The 20,907-nt window shown below is 32.9% G+C and overlaps 3 protein-coding genes across 8 annotated transcripts; 1 reads left to right on the top strand and 2 right to left on the bottom strand.

Annotated features, from left to right (window-relative positions):
* Positions 1–2,968: 2,968 nt before the first annotated feature.
* DFC (DHFS-FPGS homolog C) lies at positions 2,969–12,082 on the bottom strand. 3 transcript variants are annotated; one of them, XM_020683648.3, is made up of 17 exons: positions 11,926–12,082; positions 10,795–10,983; positions 10,412–10,623; positions 9,967–10,032; positions 9,446–9,555; positions 8,673–8,733; positions 8,487–8,570; positions 7,687–7,743; positions 7,415–7,475; positions 7,077–7,123; positions 6,837–6,914; positions 6,183–6,341; positions 5,192–5,542; positions 4,958–5,036; positions 4,359–4,514; positions 3,624–3,823; positions 2,969–3,268 (listed from the first exon to the last, which is right to left on the bottom strand). In XM_020683648.3, exons 2-17 carry the CDS (start codon positions 10,973–10,975, stop codon positions 3,209–3,211), a joined length of 1,962 nt encoding a protein of 653 aa, XP_020539307.1. In that variant the 5' UTR covers positions 10,976–10,983; positions 11,926–12,082; the 3' UTR covers positions 2,969–3,208. The 3 variants fall into 3 exon arrangements, with proteins under 3 accessions (XP_020539307.1, XP_089574267.1, XP_020539308.1); XM_089718141.1 differs by having other exon boundaries at positions 10,795–10,980; positions 11,926–12,081; XM_020683649.3 differs by having other exon boundaries at positions 5,192–5,539; positions 10,795–10,980; positions 11,926–12,081.
* A 459-nt stretch (positions 12,083–12,541) lies between these two features.
* Positions 12,542–14,399, top strand: LOC105645060 (DNAJ heat shock N-terminal domain-containing protein). Of its 2 annotated transcripts, none has more exons than XM_012230564.3 (2): positions 12,542–12,977; positions 13,587–14,399. In XM_012230564.3, exon 2 carries the CDS (start codon positions 13,621–13,623, stop codon positions 14,167–14,169), a length of 549 nt encoding a protein of 182 aa, XP_012085954.1. In that variant the 5' UTR covers positions 12,542–12,977; positions 13,587–13,620; the 3' UTR covers positions 14,170–14,399. The 2 variants fall into 2 exon arrangements, with proteins under 2 accessions (XP_012085954.1, XP_012085953.1); XM_012230563.4 differs by having other exon boundaries at positions 12,543–12,862.
* A 206-nt stretch (positions 14,400–14,605) lies between these two features.
* Positions 14,606–19,600, bottom strand: PRFB3 (peptide chain release factor). Of its 3 annotated transcripts, none has more exons than XM_012230565.3 (6): positions 19,335–19,600; positions 18,718–18,935; positions 18,015–18,215; positions 17,118–17,333; positions 16,061–16,235; positions 14,606–14,956 (listed from the first exon to the last, which is right to left on the bottom strand). In XM_012230565.3, exons 1-6 carry the CDS (start codon positions 19,501–19,503, stop codon positions 14,679–14,681), a joined length of 1,257 nt encoding a protein of 418 aa, XP_012085955.1. In that variant the 5' UTR covers positions 19,504–19,600; the 3' UTR covers positions 14,606–14,678. The 3 variants fall into 3 exon arrangements, with proteins under 3 accessions (XP_012085955.1, XP_012085956.1, XP_089574444.1); XM_012230566.4 differs by having other exon boundaries at positions 18,718–18,912; positions 19,335–19,496; XM_089718318.1 differs by lacking the exon at positions 19,335–19,600 and adding an exon at positions 19,007–19,273 and having other exon boundaries at positions 18,718–18,912.
* Positions 19,601–20,907: the final 1,307 nt, after the last annotated feature.

Here is a 20,907-nt window from a genome sequence, read left to right as displayed (position 1 = left end):
ATTGACGTACTTTTATAATGACTTTAATAATGAAAGTTACTTGTAAAAATCATATCAAGAAGTTGATTTGGTAGAGAACAATTTAAAGAACAAAGTCTTTTCAATAACTTTTTTTATTTTAAAGATATAAAATTTTATGAATTAAGATTCGCAGTAGTTATTATCTGTTCTATTAACCATCCGCAACCTGCTTTCTCAATATATAAGCTAGTGATTCACAGAAAATGTAAAAATTTTAGATATTAGATCACACAGAAGAAAATGAATTTTCTTTAAAGAATTAATAAGAATAATTATGATATTATTTACAATAATTTATTGATAAATAAAAAATAAAATAATTGATTTTAAATTTTATAAACGAGGAGTGTCAAATCCCATGATTTTGACTAGTTTGTCATATTTGCTTTTATGAAAGTACCTTTACATAAAGATGCATATTTAATGACATTAAAAGTTCGTTTTCATTCAATTTTTTTATTATAATATTTTTCTAATTGAAAAATAATAAATAGTAAATAGTAAATTATGATTGTTCGTTGGCAAATAATAATAGTTGATGGCAGTTGATAGTAATACTGATAGTAACTATCAACTATGAGTTGATTTTATTGTAATGATTTGAAAAACTAACAGGAATTTTTTTAAAAAATGATTTAATTTTGTATTTAACTATAAAATATTTTTGCTATCCAAGTTTAACAAAAAAAAAAAATTTTCAATCTGCAAAAATAAAGCAAATTAAAAGTAATTGCTTATTTTCCATCTCGATAGCTCATAGAAACATAAAAAAGAAATTTGTTCTATCTTGAGAGTTACCTTGTATCGAAAAAAAAAAAAAAAGACACATACTGATTTATAAAAATAAACATATTTATATACACACAAAAAATTTAAATTCACATTTCCTTTAAAATATATATAATAATTTTAATTCAAGAATAGCCATATATTAAGCATCAATAAAAAAAACATTATTTCTATATTTTGATAAAATACAAGGATAAAATAATAAAGTTTTTCACAATTTTTAATAATAATTTTAAAAACCCGTCATGCCTCTAAAGTTGCTTATCTGTAATGAAAATTACAACTCTAAAGACATAAACCCTTCGGCAACAAAACTTTTAAAATAACTTTTAGTATTTTAATCATTTGAATTAATTGTTAGAAATTAAGTTAGCGTTTTATAAAAAGTTAAAACATGTAATATTTAACTTTTAGCTTTTATGGAAAATTACTTAAATAGTTAATACCTAAATGCTACTAAAACAGTTAATAACTACTAAAATAACTAATTTTGTCGAACAGATTCATAATGAGTATAAATTTTTAAGATGCCACAAAAATAAAATCCTAAAAGTCAGTGGTAATTTTTTACATTTCACCATAAATTAACAACTGATCACAAACATTTAAAAAAAAAAAAAAAGAAAAAAAAAAAAAAAAAAAAGGGAGCTGTGACATAATCTTTACCATACCTACTTGGATTGCGACGAAAATCCCATAATTATCTATTTACATTGTCACAAGCACTGAAATTAAAAAGAAAAAGATAATGGGATTTATCTAATGGCATTAGCCTCTGCCCTAATTATTTTTACCTCTGAATGGATTATGTCTTGATTTGAATCATTGGTTTTGCAGACAAAACCAAACCGATTTTTCGTTGCCACCTAAAGAGAGTGAGAAAAACAAGAGAAGCAAGAAGATACTGCCATGTCAAATCCATTAAAAATGAATTCCATTTTAATGGATTTGATATCGCAGAGCCTCTTGTTTCTCTTTCTTCTTTCTTCTGCTCTGAATCATAATTAACAATGGTGTCTCAATTCAACTACCTACAAACACATATATATATACTAGCAAAATAATAAATAAGAAATCAATATAATATTCTTAACAATTTGATCAAGCTGACCTTTCTTCTTTCCTTTTTATTTATTTATTTATTTTTGAAAGAAATCAAATCAAATTAAGGTTGTTCTTGATTCTTCCTTCTTTTCGAGTTGTGAGATTCTGTTGCTATATCTCGTTTTCCTAATTAATATTGTAATGTATTATTATAATGTGTTTCCTTTTTTTATTTTAACCAAAATATATTGCTTTGGGATTTTTCACAATAGAAAAATAAATAATAAGAAATTACCATGATATTCTGCTAATTGGAATGATTCGCTATAAACTTGACATATGTGAAATTACTAAGTAGGGTAAACTTAGGAAAATACATAATAATTTATTCAAATAAAATATGAGCAATAACGTGCCTCATCTAATCGAGTATAGTTTAATTAGTCTTTTTATATATTATTCTTACGGGGCAAACAATAAATAAATAAATAAATAAAAAACGTGGGAAGATATTCAAGTTCTGGTAACTTCCAAAATTTGCATGGATGTATACCATCGGCAAAAGGATAAAAAAAAAAAAAAAAAAAAAAAGAAAGAAAGAAAGAAAAGAGCACGCAGTCGGGCTGGCTTAGTCTAATTTCGTATTTTTTTTTAGTATTGGAGGAGAGAGATTTGAACCCCGATCTATTGCTGGATACCCACCACAAGAGTTATTATATAAAAAAACACATTATTAAAGGCTATAAGAGTTTGCTTTCAAAATAAACTTCACATATTCTAATTAAACAAAAACTAAAATAGCTAAATAATACTTCCAAGTTGCTTTTTTTTAACAATATAAATAAAAATATAACTTTGGTGAAAAAAACAGTTTTTGAACAGCAAAACTGACTCTAAATTTATATTGTCTTGCTGTACCCTATGCAAAGGCAGAACAAGACAAGATGTTATGAAAACATGAGCCAATAGAAAACATTGGAAATTTCAAGGACTGAATTGCAGATAAAATGGCAACAGAAAACATCAGCTGGCCTCTGAATAACATTTGAAAAAACCCCCTCGGTCAAAATTTGGTGATTCAAAAGCCAAATCAGACATTCCATGATTCCATGAATAAATTCTAAAACCAATGTTGTTTTTTTAAATAATAATAATAATAGTACAAAGATGGAACTTGCACAACATAGGGAAAATCATCACGATTGGAACTCTAAAAATAAGCATTATTAGTCTAGCCAAGAATCGATTTACTTGATATAACCTGGCTGTGTTAAAAATGAAGGTTAATGTCAAGGCGCGAAAGAATGTAAGGACAAACCAACTTTTGGTATCCTTTTAATTCATGTCTTCTAATTCATCTCTTTAACAGCTTTAGAACATCTCCCACGAGATGCAATGATCCAGTGACAAGAACCTGAAATCCCATATATGATGCTTGGTTAGTACAAGAGTCCCAAAACAATTATTTTCCATACACATAAGAGGAAAACAACAGAAGCAAAACAGCGAGACAAAAGTTTTTCATTTTAGTCTCTTTTGTTTTCTCTCTCTCTCTCTCTTTTTTTTTTTAAGTCGATGAATAGACAGGAGGATATAAAGTTCAAAAATGAAAATTTGAATGTCATTAGAAAAATAAATGTGTAATTCAGCATCAAGCTTTTCTCCAGCCATAGATATACAAAACTAACAATTCAATGACAAATTGGAAATTATTTTCACTGCGTACATTATTTAAGAAATCAAGAAGTCATTCCTAGGAAACAACTTACCTGAAGTCTTAAGGTAGGGTTTTCTCTAACACAATCCCTCAACCATTTTATTGTTGAAGGCAATGAAGAAATGACAGTACTGCAAGTCAAATTTCCATCTGCAGGCTTGCAGTGAGAAGCATCCTTGTAAAGAAATTCATGTGGTGGTAAGTTCTCTGCACCCTCGAACTTGGAGCTTGTGTCAAGTTCAACATTTGGTTCTGCATGTAATAAAAGATTTTCAGTGTTGCTCGTTACTTGATGATGCATCGGCACAGAAAGAATGCTTTTTTATCACTTGTCACTCTGTAATCCCAATGAACAAAATGGAAAAAAAAATGTAGAAATTGTTGAATCGATCTCCACCACAAGCAAGAATGAGCTCTCCATTGACATTAGTCATAAAAAAATATAACGGTTTCATTTAACCAATAGATGACTTGCGACATTCCATTTAGTAGATAAAGTTATGAATGGGAAAGGAGTTTTCTACTATATCTCAAGTCTCAGGACCTCTATGTTGTAAGAGTAATAATACTAGAGCTCCTTCAGCCTTCGAATGTCCCTTCTATTTTTATATTCTCTACTTTTTAATCCTATAAACACAGGAGATGATGATTATGGCCTATTTAGTGAAAATTTCATGCGTTGGTAGTCCATGACTGATGTGTGGACAAAACAGGAAGCCTAGAAGGAATGCTAGCATAAAGAAGTAATCAAAATATGCAAGCCTTTGAGGAAGCCAAAAAACAGTACCTATGCCATGGATTGTCTTCTCCCAAAGCCTCTGTAAGCTGAATTGCCACGACAAATCTCGGCTAGAAATATGTGAAGGAATAGACGAGGTGCCAGAAGTAACCTTGTTGTATGTTGACATGCTTGGGACAAAAATAGCCTTCGAGAAGTAAGTACCTGACAAGGATCATATCAAGTCTTATACATCTTTGAAATCATTAGTAGAAAATAAAGAGAAAAATCTCATGCTGGCTGTTATTCCACAGAAAATAAATTTTCTTCCAGTAGGCCAACCAATTAAATAGGCCCACCATAGGTTGAAGAATCCATGTTTACATCAGTAATATTTCTCCAACAAAAAAAAAAAAAAAAAATCTCACAATATCAGCAGAAAATTGTTCTAAGTGAAGTTGTTCAGTAGGAAGCACAATTATTAACATAGCCCAGAGTTCTGGCATTTCAGGTAAAATTCATCATATCTCTTTCCACGTACCTTTTATTTATTTTACTTATAAATTCTTGGATAGATGGTTTGAATAGAGATAGACGAATTTTTGTAGAAAATCGGAACAATATTACTAACTCTTGAATAAAGAAAAAATCTTTAAGGCAGCAAATACCTGAAGAAGCACATGTATTGACAAGCCGTGGAAGCAAAACATGAGGATCTCTCACTTCCATGCAATTGAATAAAAGAATCTACAAGTAGTCATAAGCACTGATACATGAGAAGCGAATAAATGGAAATAGAATGAACAATTCAAACAATGATGGGATGAATGCAAGTGACCCAAGAAAGGGCAAGGAACTGCAAGCTTTGCTAACTAAGTCTTACTGACTACAAAGAATGTTACCTTCTTTGATATTTTGTTTGACTCTTGTGTGGTGCACCTTTCATATTGGACATAACTATTTTCGCAAACTTCCTTCTTGCTTTCAACATCAATAGAAGATGATACAAATTTTGGTAATTGCTTTCTTTCTTGAACAGCACTAGAGAACCATTCGGCACAAACCTCCATGCTTTCTGGACTGTGAGCTCCATCCAGGTAGAAAATCAGATCTCCAGAAGAATTTCCAGCTGCTGTTGATGAATTGTAGCACTTTGCGGAAGAATCATATACAACTTGAGCCCTTCCTGAAAGATGTGCTGTTGCAAGACCTCTAAGAAATGCTTCTGGCAAATTAACTCCCTGTTTATCCTGCTATTATATTGCACAAAGTTGACCAGTAAATAAATTAAGGTAAACCAGAAAATGAAAACTGAGGAAGAACAGATACTGCCACCAGTAAACATAGTCTTCTGAGGAGGAAAAAAAAAACCATGCTAATACGAGGAAATGGGTTATGTGACCAAATTGCTCCAACTGGAGGAGAATAAGATATCAAACTCATACCACTCAGACAATACCCAACTATTCATTAATTCATATACGCATAAACATGCAGAAAAAACATAATATCATGTATAAACATAAATGCATATGTGCATATACATTTATGTTCTGTTTCGATTCTTTAATTTGATTTCAAATTTAGAGTCAAATAGTATGTAGTGTAATTGAAATAATACATATGTACAAGGTATTTAAAGATCAATCACTTCTAAACTTCGGCAAGTCTTATGAATTCTTTTTCAGATTAAGATAAATAGATACTAAATAATCCAAACAATTTGTTTCTATTTCCAAATTCAAAGTTCAAATCCAGGAATCCAAACACAACATTAATACGTCTGTACTCTCATCTCATATTGAAACATTGTCCAGTCCATGACAACAAACCAGGAGATAGATTCACATGTGATTTTACTTGAAGAATGATAAATACCAAAGTAGGACTAACATTTTGGGATAACTTTTCCCAGTTTCCTGTCATTTGAAGCCAAGATTTACAAAGGGAAACAGCAAGACCAGCATTAGTGAATTGATGATCACCAGACAAGCTAAGCTTTAACCCCTTCAAATGTCTCTGATCAAGAGGCTGCACTACTTTCAAGGGTACCTGCAATCAGTAAAGGTGGACCAATCAACAAGACCACAGGCAATTCACAAGTCCTTGTGGGTGCATACTCAAGCAAGCATGCCAACTTTTGAAGCTTAATAAACTAATCTTGAAAACATGATAGTTGGAGAGAGAAGCTTGCATATAATATGGGATAATGGAATATAATTAGAAAATATATATGTTTTAAATAAGAAAAAATTCTTTTTAGCACAAAAACCAATTGTCACTCATCTTATTTAGAATTATCCAAGATGAAAATTAGAAAGATGTGGATGTAAAAGGGCTAATGACTGGCTTGTAATGGATATCTTGTTAAGGATAGATACATTAACCAACAATGTAGAATAGGATTCCATGTAATAACAAAGTCAAGAACTAGGATCGCACCCTAATATATTCCTACATTCAAGGCAAGCAAAATTGATATACAAAAATTTTACAGCAACACAGATCAGACATTAAGAACTAGTAATATAGAATAGAAGTGATTACCGCCAATTCATGAGCCCTCTCATTAAGAACGTCCATTGCTTCAGAAGGTTGGGGGACCGTAAAAGCAGGAATTCGAGGCTTCAGGAGCAGGGAAGACATCAATGATCAACCCAATTCAGAAAATACTTGAAAATGAATACTGCCAATTAGAATAATAAAAACAGAAGTATAGCTATAAATAACCTTTATCAATGAAAATCATATTCCTGCTAGTTTTAGCTTCTTGCATGAATTCCATACCTTGAAAATTCCAGCCTTGTGTGAAGCAATCTTTCCTATTGTATCACCTGCAAGACAGTATAGTAACTGTTTATTCTAGGAAATCATTCACCTATTCAAATTATGATGCCCCAAAAACTTGGAAAAACTCGACAAAAATGGATAAATTTTCTTAATTGCAGTTGAGCCCAATTCTAGCAAGTAAAATCCAAAAGTGAGCCACTAACATAATTTGCATCTACAGACAAAAGCAGATAACAGCAAAAAGCAGCAACTAAGCCTTAATCAAAAACTAGTTGGGTGAAAGCAGATAAACTTAAGGGAAATTGATAAGGAAAAGATAAGAGAAAGCTGCATACCCAATGTCTCCGTATGATCCATCCCCAAAGATGTAATGCCACAGACAACAGGCTCTTTAATCTACAATTAGTCAAAAAGGAAAAAAAATTATCATGAACCAAAATTTATAAACCATTGACCTCATTCTCTATTTCATCTCACAATCTTCATTCAAAATAAAGATTTTTCTCTGCTATAACATGTTTACTTGAATTGGCAATGCAGATTAAATAGGCCAATTGTGATAAGCTCCACAACAATCAATATACTCGAATCCAAGAAGGAATCATACCACATTTGTTGAGTCATTCGTTCCTCCAAGACCAACTTCAATTACGGCAACATCTACCTGTAAAAAAAAAATGGAAAACCAGAATGAATAACTCAAACAAAGCACCACAAAATGCTGAGCTAGAGAGAAATAGGTATTACATTAATCAACTCAGAAAATTTTGCATAAATTTAAGAATAAAAATGAAATAGAAATAACGGCAATGAATGATATTGCTACAGTTAAGTATAACATTGATACATTATTTATAATTGCTAACTTGATAAAGATTAATGGACAACTTCTAGAGTCAAAAAAAGGATTATGATAACACAGCACAGATGAATCACTATGGCAACAAAAGGAAAATGTTGAATAAAAATAAAAACAAAATAAAACACTCTTGGAGGGCACATATTGATTGCTGGGCATCTCCAGAGTTTCTAACATAAAGAAGAACCTACTGTGGCAAAAAAAAAAAAAAAGCAAAGGAGATATTTAGAAGACAATTACTACTGTTCAATGTATATTAAGCTAAAGTCAATCCAGAATCATCATATAAACTTCCATCTGCTCTATTATCACATTTCAATAGAAAATATACTAGGTAGCCTTGTCCTACAAATGGGCTAGGTATAGTACGGCTCATGGCATTTTGCAAAATATACAGAGATCTATATCATTGTGAAGTCTTTCCATTTAGTCAAATTGACATGTAAAGAAAAGTTAAGATGCTGGAATAGTCATTACAAGTTATAACTGTTTGAATGTCTCAACTAAAAATGAGGAAATTCATTGCAAGTTAAAAGTGCATCACTAACCTGTTCAGAGACGAATATTTTGAATGCCAGTACTGTGAGAAATTGAAATAGGGGGGGCATTGGCAGGTCCTCATTGGCATGTTCCTGGAAACCAAAATGTTAAGAATTAAGTTGCAGTCGTTTATTGATTGAATAACCATCTAATAACCACTGAGAATCATAGAAGGACAGAATAGTAGCATGTACCTTCAACCGATTCCAACAATCCCAAAAATACAATAAAAATTTATCTTCAGATATTTCCAATCTGCAAAAGCAATTCAAGGTCAGACAAGTAACAAGATACCAACAATCAACATTCAAGTTGACCAAGAAAATGGCTACTATTTTGGACAAGTAATGACTATCCAAACCCAACAGCCAGCCTAAATCTGATTCATATGAATGAAGTAAATGTCCATACATCTAAAATACTATTGTTGCACCACCTTACAGGATGAAGGCCTATAAGTGAAACTAATGAGGTAGAATCCAAACAAGTCAATTTAGCAGCCCAAATCTGTCAAACTAATTCCTGTGGTATGTCGAAATTGGTTTTGACAATTCTATTAAACCCCAAATCTCTGTCTCACTTGACAGCAGAAAGAGTGAACAGAACCATAACAAGTGGCAGATGACTTGATTGTAATATGACAATAGATTACAAAAAGAAGATATCTCTAGTACCTCTCAAAAAAAAAAAAAAAAAATGAGGAGCATTTGATGATCCGATTATTGTCAAACAGTCAGCTGACATAGCAATTAAAAATTGTAAAGTTGTCTTCAATTTCATCATTTCATCAAAATTTAATCTTCTTGAACTCCAAAATGTAGGAGGACAAGTCCTTAGAGAACTAGTTTTTCCCCTGGGAAAGAGCAGAAGCAGGGAGCTTATCTGCTCAACTGCTTAAGTAATATGCTACATTTATAAATAATGATGACTTCAAAGATTGATAAATGTGATGAATTCAAAGACTAACCCATCTACACGAAATCTTTCTCTCACATCAATTAGGTGAGGGGAAGTAAACAGCCCTGTTCGAAAGCCACATTCTCGTAAAATAGCTTCAGAGAATGTGCATGTTGAACCCTGAAATGCAAGGTCATCAAAGGAAAAACAAACTACGTTAAGGAACAAGTGCAAATAAATATCATTGCCTATTTCAGTATATTTATGACTATATACACCTCAGATCAAATCTGATAGCACAAACTTGGGTACAAGCCGTGAAACATGGATATCAATATTTCTTCCTTTTTTTTCCTTTTTCTTTTTCAGCTCTTGTGAGTGTATTGTGCAGAACATCATATTATTGAACTTTTCTCCCATCAGCTTGCTCATATGCCATTTAACCATGATTCAGAAATGCAATTTTTGGGACACACTACAATAAAAGTCTTTGACCTAAATGCAGAAATAAAGTCCAAATGACATGTCGACAGGAAGTAAATAATAAGTCTCTAGTCTGGCCAATTAATTTTATTATAAATGGAACCGTACCTTCCCTTTTGTTCCAGCAACATGGATAATCCTGAGCCCAGTTATTTGCTCTTCCAGGTCTAGTATCTGCATAGAAACATGCATTGTGTCTTATAATCTTCAGGAAATTTCATTTAGGACAAGAAAGTATAAAATTAGGTAAATAATTTACCAACCTGCTAGGTATTACAAAAAAGAAGCTTCAAAGGGCAAGTTTCTCTTATATAAAAGAAAATAGGTTCATAGTAAAGATGAAAAACAAATGAAGCCCTAGCTTTCCATATACAATGTCAAGCAACAAAAAAAGAAAAAAAGCATAATGATTCAACCAACAGAAAATCGAAGCAGGCAATCGTAATATTATAAAATCTAATGGAACATTGGCGACTTATAGAGACTAAAGATTGCTCTTCCCTCAATTATAAATTCTGTGATTGACAAAAGCACCGGAAGAATGTTGTGATACCTTAAGATACACATGCATCCTGTCTAATTTTCCATATTTTCCACCAATGGATGACTGAATTCCACGTTTTGGACGTGTTATGAGAGAGGAAAGTGCTTCCATGGCAGTTTCATAAGAATTTGAAAGAGGAGGGTCTTGTAAAAAATCTTTGACAGCCACGTTGCTTTCTGTTTCTTCCATGACTTGATAAGACACCTTTTGATACTTGAAACCTGAAATGTTAATCCATCAAATCAAATTAGTTCTAAAAACTCATAACTGAATTTTCAATACCTTGAACCCAGACCAAGTCTACCTCGTTTGATCTTATTTTGTTTCAGATGTCCTCACGTTATAGTATTTCTTGTTTAGTAAATGGTGAAAGTACATAACTTTGACTTTACCTTTCGCCTGAGAATGGAGATTCCTATGTTCAGTCAGATCATGTGTGTCCACATTAGCTGGCTGAAAAGAACAGTTCCATGGTTTTCTGACAGGAAACCTATATTCTCTCTTTTGGAAGTGTGAAACTCTAATTATCCCACACTTCAGATAACTATTTGTATTAACGAACATAGGAAACATCAACCCTGCTACAAAAACAGTTTTCAGTTGGAATTGGAATAATATAATTAATAAATTCAAATGAAACAACTCTGCGTTTAATGAATAGCAAAGAAGATTTCCACTCAAAGAAAAACTGATGTTGCTCTCAAGAAGATATTACTTTCTCCTTTTCTTGTAAAATAATAATTAGTGATTACATAATCTATCACTGAAATGCCGCCCGAGTAAAACAATATGATCCCTGAGCCCTAACCACCAGAGATCACATTAAACAATATGCTTATTAAATCCTTCCTTGCTAAAGAAACTAAATAATACTGATTTCACAATGTCCTTAAGGTCAATTCACTGCATATGTATACTCCTCTTTTGGCAAAATGATCTCTCCACCAATTTGTCAACTTCATGTAAATATATTATTTAATTGAAGCAAAAATAGACTCAACCAAATTAAAGTGTTCTACTTCTAATAGGAATTTCCTAGACAATGTCAAGCCGGGCCAGCTCAATATGTGGAAAAGCATCTGCCACAAACAAATAACACTTTCCATCCTTTCATGCCCAGTTCCTCACAGCAGATAAGCTAAATATAAATTAGAACAAAGAAAAAAATAAAAGCAGAATCATACATAATCAATTCAGCTTCCTCTTTTTCAACACTTGGAATCACAAACAACACCAATATCAGATCACAATTCCTAGCTAATAGAAATAAACACCCCCAAATCTCAAATGTAAGAAAACTGAATTGCACAGTTCTCTCATTTCAATGAACAAGAAAACTAAGTAAAGACACCGTATTAGTTTAGCAAGCTACCAGCCAACAAATTAACAAACACCCAAAGCTTATTTCTCTCATTTTCTCACATTTTCTCACATTTTCTTGGCAACCAAACTAAAAAGCAACCAATAAAACAAGAAAAACATGTATGTACATACATATACATGTAAAAGATAGAGATACTTACAGAGGAAATAGCCATAGTATTAAGCAGTACAGAGCAAGCACTTGTTCCTACGATGTCTCTCAGACCTGTTTCCCAGTTTTGTGGCTGTGACTACGGGCCTTATGTTCTGTCAATATGCACTTGTGAATTTACTATTATTATTTTTTTTATTTTAAGCCTGTAATTTTTACGTTTGACAGCTAAAATAAATGGAAAATCAATGAGATTGAGAGTGTGGTGCACGTGGTAATGATTTAGGGTTTAGTGGGCTCCACACTGTTCAATCCTTTTTTCTTTTACGGTTCATTTAATTAATTTGTTTGGTATATAATCACTTTATAATTTATAAATTAAGTCGATGAATGAGTAAAATTTTTGTTCAAATGATTATTTTTTGGTTGAAAGACATTTTGTTGTATATTAATTTTATATTTGATAATTTTCCCACAAATTGAAAGTAACAGGTTAATCGGGTAAATTTCATATGCGGGTACATGACTCGTATAAGGAGAAATAGTGATTAACTCGTATTATTACATTTTCTTTTCGTTCTGCTTTTTACTCTTCCTAAACTACGTCGTTTTATTTAGCATTAGTAAATCTCGGCCATACATGCATCTCAGCCATCCAAATCAAAACACATAAATTCATTTATTTTTGTTTTATTAACCAAAACCCTAAAGCACCTATGCGGCCGACAGCCGTCTACACCACCCACCTGTAGGTGCAGCCACCACCGTCTCCACTTCCTCTTTCCTTTTTACTCTTTTCTACCGCCTCGAGACAACCTCATAACACCCATATTGGTAGTGGCCATCGCCACAGCATCATAAACTTCCCATCTCCTGCTGTCGCGACCACCACCGTTTTCACCTTACCGACCGCCGGCATCATCTCCTTTCCCTGTCTATTCTGCCGGTCAACTTTATTATCCTTACAACTAGGATCTTATCCAATGGTAAGATATATTCTCATTTGTTCTGAATCGGTTTGATTCTGAGATTACCAGAAGACCTATGCTTGTACAATCTTTACAGAATTTGATTTGGTTTGGCTTACGATGTTTTGCGATGGTATGTACCATACTTATTTTGTAAAAATTTCATGACTATCCATAATGAATCTGAATTGGATTCCCTGCAATATTTATTCTTGACTGATTATGATTGCAGAGTGCTTAATATATTGAGTTTGAAATTTCGATCTCCGTTCTATGAAATCCTGAAATGGTTTATCTCAGAATGTGTTGAAAATTGATGCATGAATACATAATTTGATGTGGATAAAGTTCTTGTTTCCAAATGTTTGAGCTTTGAGTTTTCAGATGATTTTGCATTTAGCGGAAATGGTAACGAAGGATTCATATAGCTGACCCCAACTAGTTTGGGAGCAAAGCTTATGAGACTTTATGCTCTGTCTAATTGATGCCACTGCAACATCGCTTTTTGATTTTTCCTTTAACTAGAAAAAAAAATTCCAGCACAATTACCTGATAGATTAGAGTGGCTGTGAGAAAGGTGACAAAACTTTTTGAGGCTGGGAGGCCGTGCGCAAACACAATATACAGTTGGGTGGGATTGCAATTCTAATGATTGCATTTTGTGCTTTTGCTGAGTTTCTTAGTCTGAATTTAAATGAGCAATCTTTATAAAATTTTAATACTTGGACTTTCAAATTTGCAGCAAAGATAAGTCTGACATACAGTAGTGTACGACCATGCTTCAGTGCAAGAACTCAGTCCATGAAACTCACTACAACATTCTATCTGTAAAAGAAGATGCGAGCTATGAAGAAATCCGAAATGGCTACAGATTAGCACTCCTCAATCATCATCCTGATAAACTGCAAAACAAACATCAAAGCACTGATTCTCAAAATCAGTTGGGCGATAGATTTTTGAAGGTACAAAAGGCTTGGGAAATCCTTGGCAATTCAAGGTCGCGTGCAGTTTATGATAGTGAACTACGAGCTTATAGAAAAGATACAGGAGTTGCAGAAGATGTCAGTTTAGAAGACATGATGATTGAAGATGGTGGTGAAATCTTGGAGCTCTTTTACCAGTGTCGATGTGGTGATTATTTCTTTGTTGATTCATTGGAGTTGGCGGAAATGGGTTATACATTGATAAAGGATGAAAAAAATGTTTCTTTTGAAACAAAAGATGAGTTACCAGCAGCAGTTATTCTTCCTTGTGGTTCTTGTTCTTTACAAGTCCGTCTATTGATTAATATAGGTATTGAGGTTTCAATCAATCACAGTATGTAATATTTCGCAAAATTTTATTTTGCCATTCTTTGCTTGGTTTGCTTAAAAGTATCCATCTTGACCCTGAAATAAAATTTCCAAGGGTAAATTTTTGTTTTAATATCAGTTGCCTGTCGATAGAATATACATCTGTAATTGACTGTTGGAGACTATTTTTGTAAAATCCATGTGCAAACCATGCTATTCATAGTTTAATACAATGACAGATATACAGGGAAGATATTCAGTTATAGAGAGGGCTTGAGTTGTCTTGCTTCAGTTCTTTCTTTTTATGAAAAATAAATCAAACTCAAGATTTATTTTTATTTCTTAATAAATAAATGAAATATGAGCTAGGCTATGCTTGGCTCATCTGAATTTGTACTCTGAACTTTTCAACCAACCTGTTTGGAAATTTTCAAGTGATCTTGTACATAATTTTTTATTAATAACTTGATTTTGAACTTAACTATCGATTCCATTCTAGCTTCTCAAAATCACAAGTACAAAAATATATGTAATAATGTCATCTAGCTTGTATGTCTAATTCTAATATGAGCTCCGATAAGAGGCTCAATATTTCCATCCAAAAAAGAGTTTAGGTCAGGCAATTGGATGCCAGTTTTTACATCTTGTACCATCTTGTAGGGATGAGACACATACCTCCTAGTCTCTGCGTAACACACATCCATAATAGTGTCTTTGATGCTACTTACATCAGATAGTTTTAGCTCCTCTGCAATAACAAGGAGTTTAGCCTTTAATCGGTTAAGGGCCTTTATCTTATTTGCAAACTGGCTCCTTTCACCTGCAAAAGTAAAATAAAATGAAAATAATGAGAACTGGATATGCTGGAATTAAATGAAGACAAAGCATATATAATAAGAAGTGGAATCAGCAGATTTTGGAGTTTCAATATGAAAACCTGATCACTATCCTTTGTTTCCATTCTGCTCTGTTTATAACTAAATCCATGCTAATATATCCTCACTTATATATCTAAATATTAAAAGCAAAAATTTCACTTGCACCATTCTAGCATTTATGAAAAACAAAAAGGAGGTTATTTGTCTCTCTTACAAGTCCTGTAGGAAAAAAAAGGCTAGTTTGTATTGCTCTTCCTGTCTCATTTCAAAAGACAGAATTTATTAATTGAACCTAGCCCTAATTCTCCTTTTCTTTTTATTATGTTCATTGATTTTGATTGTTTCTCAGGAACAAGTTGCGGAAATTTCTTTTCTTTGGTTTGCAAGAGAGTTTTTTAATAACATTAATATATTACATATAGTTAGACTTTTGAAAATTTCTTAACTAGACTAGGTTCATGTGGACCTCTCTCATATGGAGTAGACCTCACCATACATATTGGTCTTAATCTCATATAAGAAAGATTTCATGTATAGTGAGATTCCATTTCACAGGAGGGATGTCCATATGGACCCGGGCTAGACAAAGAACTTTCCTAGACTTTTTTTCTGGGTGTTCTAAAAATGTTTTAGAATTTATAATTTAATATGAAAGTTTTCTTGTAATCTATTTTATAAGTAATGCAGTAACATCCATTTGTGCATATAATGTATACATATCAATTATAGCCATGGTTCAATCCAAGTTACATTCGCACATGAAATCCAAGCTACACCACTATCCTCAATGTAGATAAACAAAGGAACAAACAGAGCAAGATTCTAAAATGTCACTTTTGCTACACAGTCAAAAGCACCTGGAGACATTTCTTCTTCTCCATTGCAGGGTGGGAAACAAGAGAGTGAAAGTAATACAGTGTAATATAACTATACAATGCAGGTACAATTTCACTTCAGGACACAATCACTTGCAAAACAAAAATGCTGCTAGAGGTCTCCACTACTAAATTTCCCATAAACAGCAAAGTAAATTTTCTGGGACTTACCTGAGGACTGGACACTTATGCTGGTGGGAATATGCTGAATACAAACTGTAGGTTCTGCTGAGTTCTTCTCCCCTCTAAGCAATAAGGATGAGATAATTAAATCCTTATCATCGATTTCAATGTCAACAGACGTTCCAAGAAAAAGAGGAACAACATCAACATATGCTGAGATCTCCTGTAACATTTTCAATTTCAGATAAAAAAGTAGTTAGAAGAGACATGATCTCTAAATGATTGGGGTGATATCACCAGAAAATAGATTACAAATTTGAACATGTGTCAAGCTTTGGAATCATGCATTTAGATGTTGCAATTTTTTCCTTCACCATTAAAAAAAAAGGAAAAGGCCAATGCATAAGCAAGTAAGCACACGTCGACTCACTATCCTCATCTTGAATTACCACGAATGTTGCAGATCCTATGAAAGAGAATGGATAAAATAGGACCATGTGCTCAATCATCATAGTTAGTTTCTCATAATTTCACATAAACTTCCTACAAAAATCTGAGGCAGCACCTTTTAATGATGTGATAACTCCATATGTAATATATATCCATCAGACTTAGATTTCGGCAATGTCTGATTCAGTTCGTTTTAGAAATTTTTGAATCATGGAATTGAACATTTCAATTTGAGTTCTCAACCGATGACTCTGTAACTAGGATTATCCTATCTTGGTCTTCCTTATTATATTGTGCATTGATGTTAACACCTGAGTGTGCCTTGAAAGGAAATGCCAAGGTTCAAAGCCAGGAAGGCCGTTGTATCCGTTTTTGTAACCTACTGGCTGCTTGCATGATGACATGGAATTAGCCATTCGCTTGTGCCATCAATTTATTTTCAGAAAGATTACAATGCTACTATATTAGTGGTTTGCTTTAGAGTAAATTTCAAAAGGGACAAAATTTACGGAACCAAAGTTATTGCATGACAACTGAAAATGGCGTCCATATTAGGAACTTGAGGATGAAAAGTGTTCTTTGAAGGAATTACAAGATGTACTTTTAGCCTATGCTTTTGCAAATTTAATTCCATCGAGCAGTTCAGACAGCTTACCTCATAATGGACAGATCCATTTTGAGAATTTATCATGAGATGAATGCCTCTCTCTCCTGAAAGATAGCCATATGCACACTCAAATTCAAACTCAATAGTTGCCAATTGGATACCGCCATACCCAGTCACAGAAGGATGCTTCTCAACAAGCCGGCTTTTGTATCCTAGCTTTTTAGCCCATTTAATATACATATTCAGAAGTTGTTCTGCCCATATCTGAATAGGGAAATTTAAAATAACATGTTAAAACGACAGTAACTAGATGGCAAATCATATAGGTTGTAACAAATCAAGAAATCAAGCTTCATTGATGATGGGCATGCTTTATGCATATTAAACTTAAAGAAAGCAGAAAAGGGAAAGTTGTGCATGATATTGCAGAAAGATAATTTTTGACAGATACTATGTTTAGTTTGAAGCTATAAGAATGGCTCAGGTAGTTCAAACTAAATGGCTTGGTGAAAGGAAGACAAGCCTAAAGCTCTGTGGTGTGAGCAAGACCCAAGAAGCCTAAAGTGGTTGCACTAGCAATAAAAATATTTGCATGCTAATTAAAAAATCCTAGCCTGGAATAACTAATAAATTATAAAACAATATGAAAAATTCTTCAACTATTTGTGAAGAGATACTACATCATATGATCAAAAGGACACTTCCTAGCAATAAATGTTCGCAAGTAAGGACAGCATAAAATGCAACCACAAACAAGTTTTACTGAAGGGACACTCAGTTTTGTTAATTGATACTTGTTTCTGCTGAGAAGGAGGATTAGTAGATCACCTAGTCCTCAAAATTGAAAGCAAATCACATTTTATATCAAAAAGCTTCAAAAAGGCCACCTTTTTTTTTTTTTTCTTAAAGCCAAATTTTGGAGGGGGAAAGAAAAGAGAATCAAACCTCAGAGTTAACGCCATCAGACCCAGCTTTAATAATTACACATGCTCCCTCCTTGTCAAATGGCCCCTTAAGAAGCTTCGCCATCTCATACTGATCCAAGAACTTGTTCACGTCTAAAGATGCATTATATGCTTGATCAAAAAGTTGATAATTGATGCCTTCAACCTCTACCAACTCTGAGATCAGTTTTGCCTCTTCTGCCTATAGAAATACGTACATAGAGTTGTGATATTTACAGTCAACCGAAAGAAGGTCAATAGTTGAAGATCTTGGTGAGTATAACAGTGGTAAAAAAACTTTGCAAAAAATAATCAGTTGAACAAATGTGCAAACTGTATAAAGTACTCCTTGATCCATTTTTCGAAAGCTGAAAAACATGTTAGACAAGCAGATGTCCTACAGCAGATATGCAGCTACATGCGAGCAATGCATCTGAGTTGAGCCTAGCAGCCACAGAACCAGAGCCATGAACTTCATAGCATGGGTTGGTACCTGGCATGATGTTCTCTACTTCAATTGCAGAGGTATAAGAATTTCAAGAACTATTGTAATTGTTCATGATGGCTAGGTGATTGATAGCTTCAGTCCCTGAATCCATGACTCATCCAACTGAGAAGTGGCAAATCTCATTGTTTCCTCCTCCGAAAGAATAAAATTTATCTTTTGATAGAACTTATCAAAACTAATCCGTATAGCGTTTTACCTTATATTTTAGGTCTTTCAGAGCATCAATTGCTTTAGCACTATCAGCAAATCTGCCAAGAATTTCATGAGATTTGACAGGATCCTCCCATAGGTTGCACTCACGCATCATTTCTTCCTGCTTGATCTGTCTTGCTTCCTCAATTTCTAGTGCCGTTGGAGCTGACATTTCAGCACGGAGAACAGCATCTTCAATCTTCTTTTTCAATGAAAAGAAACCTAAATAAGTTCCACAAAATTCCCAATCCAATTACAGACGAACCAAACAGGAGAGTAAGAATCTATTTTACATGTGTATATAGTTTCTTTTATGATCAAATACTCCCCTTTTGACATGAGACAGCTTGCACATTTAACTTGTAAAACAGGAAAAATAATAACAAAATTAGTCACAAATAGCTCGTTTGCAATTTCTATCATCCAAAGTTAAGTAGATGAAAACCTAAAGAGCAAAAGACTAAATGAGAATCAGTGTGAAACAGTTCATACGCCATCCAGAAATTGGCCATCGTCGTTTCAAATTCCAAGTTGAAACTCATTTACAACTTGTAAAATCCCGCAGAAAGAAAATAAAGTGAAGTGCCTATAAACGCATAAAAAGAGCAAAAGAAGACAAACCCAATTGTTTGTAGTCCTTGTTCTCGTCATCCAAAGAATGAGAAGAGCGAAGTCTCGAGAATAACAGGAGCTTACTAGTCTGAAACTTATTGCTATTTATTGAAGAAGAAGATTGCCATTTTAAGCAGAGAGTTGCTGCTCTACTTGCAAATGCAGGTTCTGCCGCCATTTTTCCGTTACCCACAAATGATGGAGAAAGAAAGAAAATGGTCGTTTAAAAATACAACAACCGTTGGTGTGTAGTTGTGTGCTGTGTACGTGGTCCATTCCCCTGGCTGTTTCCAATCTCTATTTGCAAGTGCTTATCCTTAAATTCACACTCTGGTAAATTGCTTTCTAGTCCCTGAAATTGCTCATAATTTTCCTTGGTGACTTTGTTTTTTTTTTTTTTGTCAAATTTGTAAATTCATTCGTTTTGGTTGCAAAAAAAATGGGCCACAAGAACCCATGAAATTAATGAATTTCATAATTATTGTAATTTCACTATTTCCAAAGAGTCAATTCCATCATTTTATATTAATGTTAAAATTAAAACCATATTATTTTTATTTTAAAAGTAACATTCAAATTCATACATTTTATTTTCGATTAAACGATGAATTATAAAATTCTATAAATTTCACGGTGCGAATTTTATATTCTATGAATTTTGTGAAATTTCCGAATTTCATATTTCACCAGCACAAACTATCTCTAAATGATGATTTTCTCTTTCAACTGAATTTTTTTTGGTGATTTCAACATAATGAATCAAAGGAAAATACAAGTAGATGATTTACTCCAGTGTTAAAATTTTTTCTCTGAGTTGGCAAGTTTGTTCAATGGGTTTTAATTTAATGATCAAAAATTCATTTCCTTAATTACCAGACTGTGAATTCAAATCTCAACCTAATTACCACAAAATCCCAAAAATCTGAAAACGCCACACAAAAAATCACAAATATTAGGAGGCCACATTTTTTTTTTTTTTTTTTTTTGTAGATAGGAATTAAATTTTAACTTGTAATAAGCTCTTGTCTCCTTATGAAGGCAATGGCGATCCAGCGGTTGTCCAAGCTCTCGCTCTAAGAACTTGCTTACTCTATGTAAGGGATTATTTACCTTTTAGCGATTGTGTTTTTTTGGATTGTCAAAAACTTATTAATGCTCTCAATTTTTTTTTTCTTTAGACAATTCTGAATTTGTTTTGATTGTTTTGGATTGTAAGAGTATTTTAGATTCTAGGCTTGATATTAAAGTTAAGTAGATTAAGAGACAAGCAAATATAGATGCTCAAGTGTTAGCTAAAGCGTCCATTCGCTATGCTCAGTTTTCAAGTTTGGGATAATCTCCCTCCTTGTTTTCTTGGTAATACTCCAGTTGAGTTAATGAAATTCATTTTTTTTTTATTTCAAAAAAGAAAATAGTTAGAGTAAATAATGAAAAGTTAATAGATAAACACATAATTCCATTGATCTAGCAAATCAAATTGCATTTGATTGATTTTCTCACACCAATAATAAGAAATTTTAAGTTTGAATCTATCATAAAAATTATCATTAATTTAATAAATGTTATACAAAAATTCTAAAGA

Source organism: Jatropha curcas, chromosome 2 (assembly GCF_041381405.1).
Source record: "Jatropha curcas cultivar XTBG-Jc1 chromosome 2, XTBG_Jcur_1.0, whole genome shotgun sequence".
Lineage (NCBI taxonomy): Eukaryota > Viridiplantae > Streptophyta > Magnoliopsida > Malpighiales > Euphorbiaceae > Jatropha > Jatropha curcas.
The sequence above is the reverse complement of the archived record's forward strand: the minus strand, read 5'-3'. Positions and strand labels throughout refer to the sequence as shown.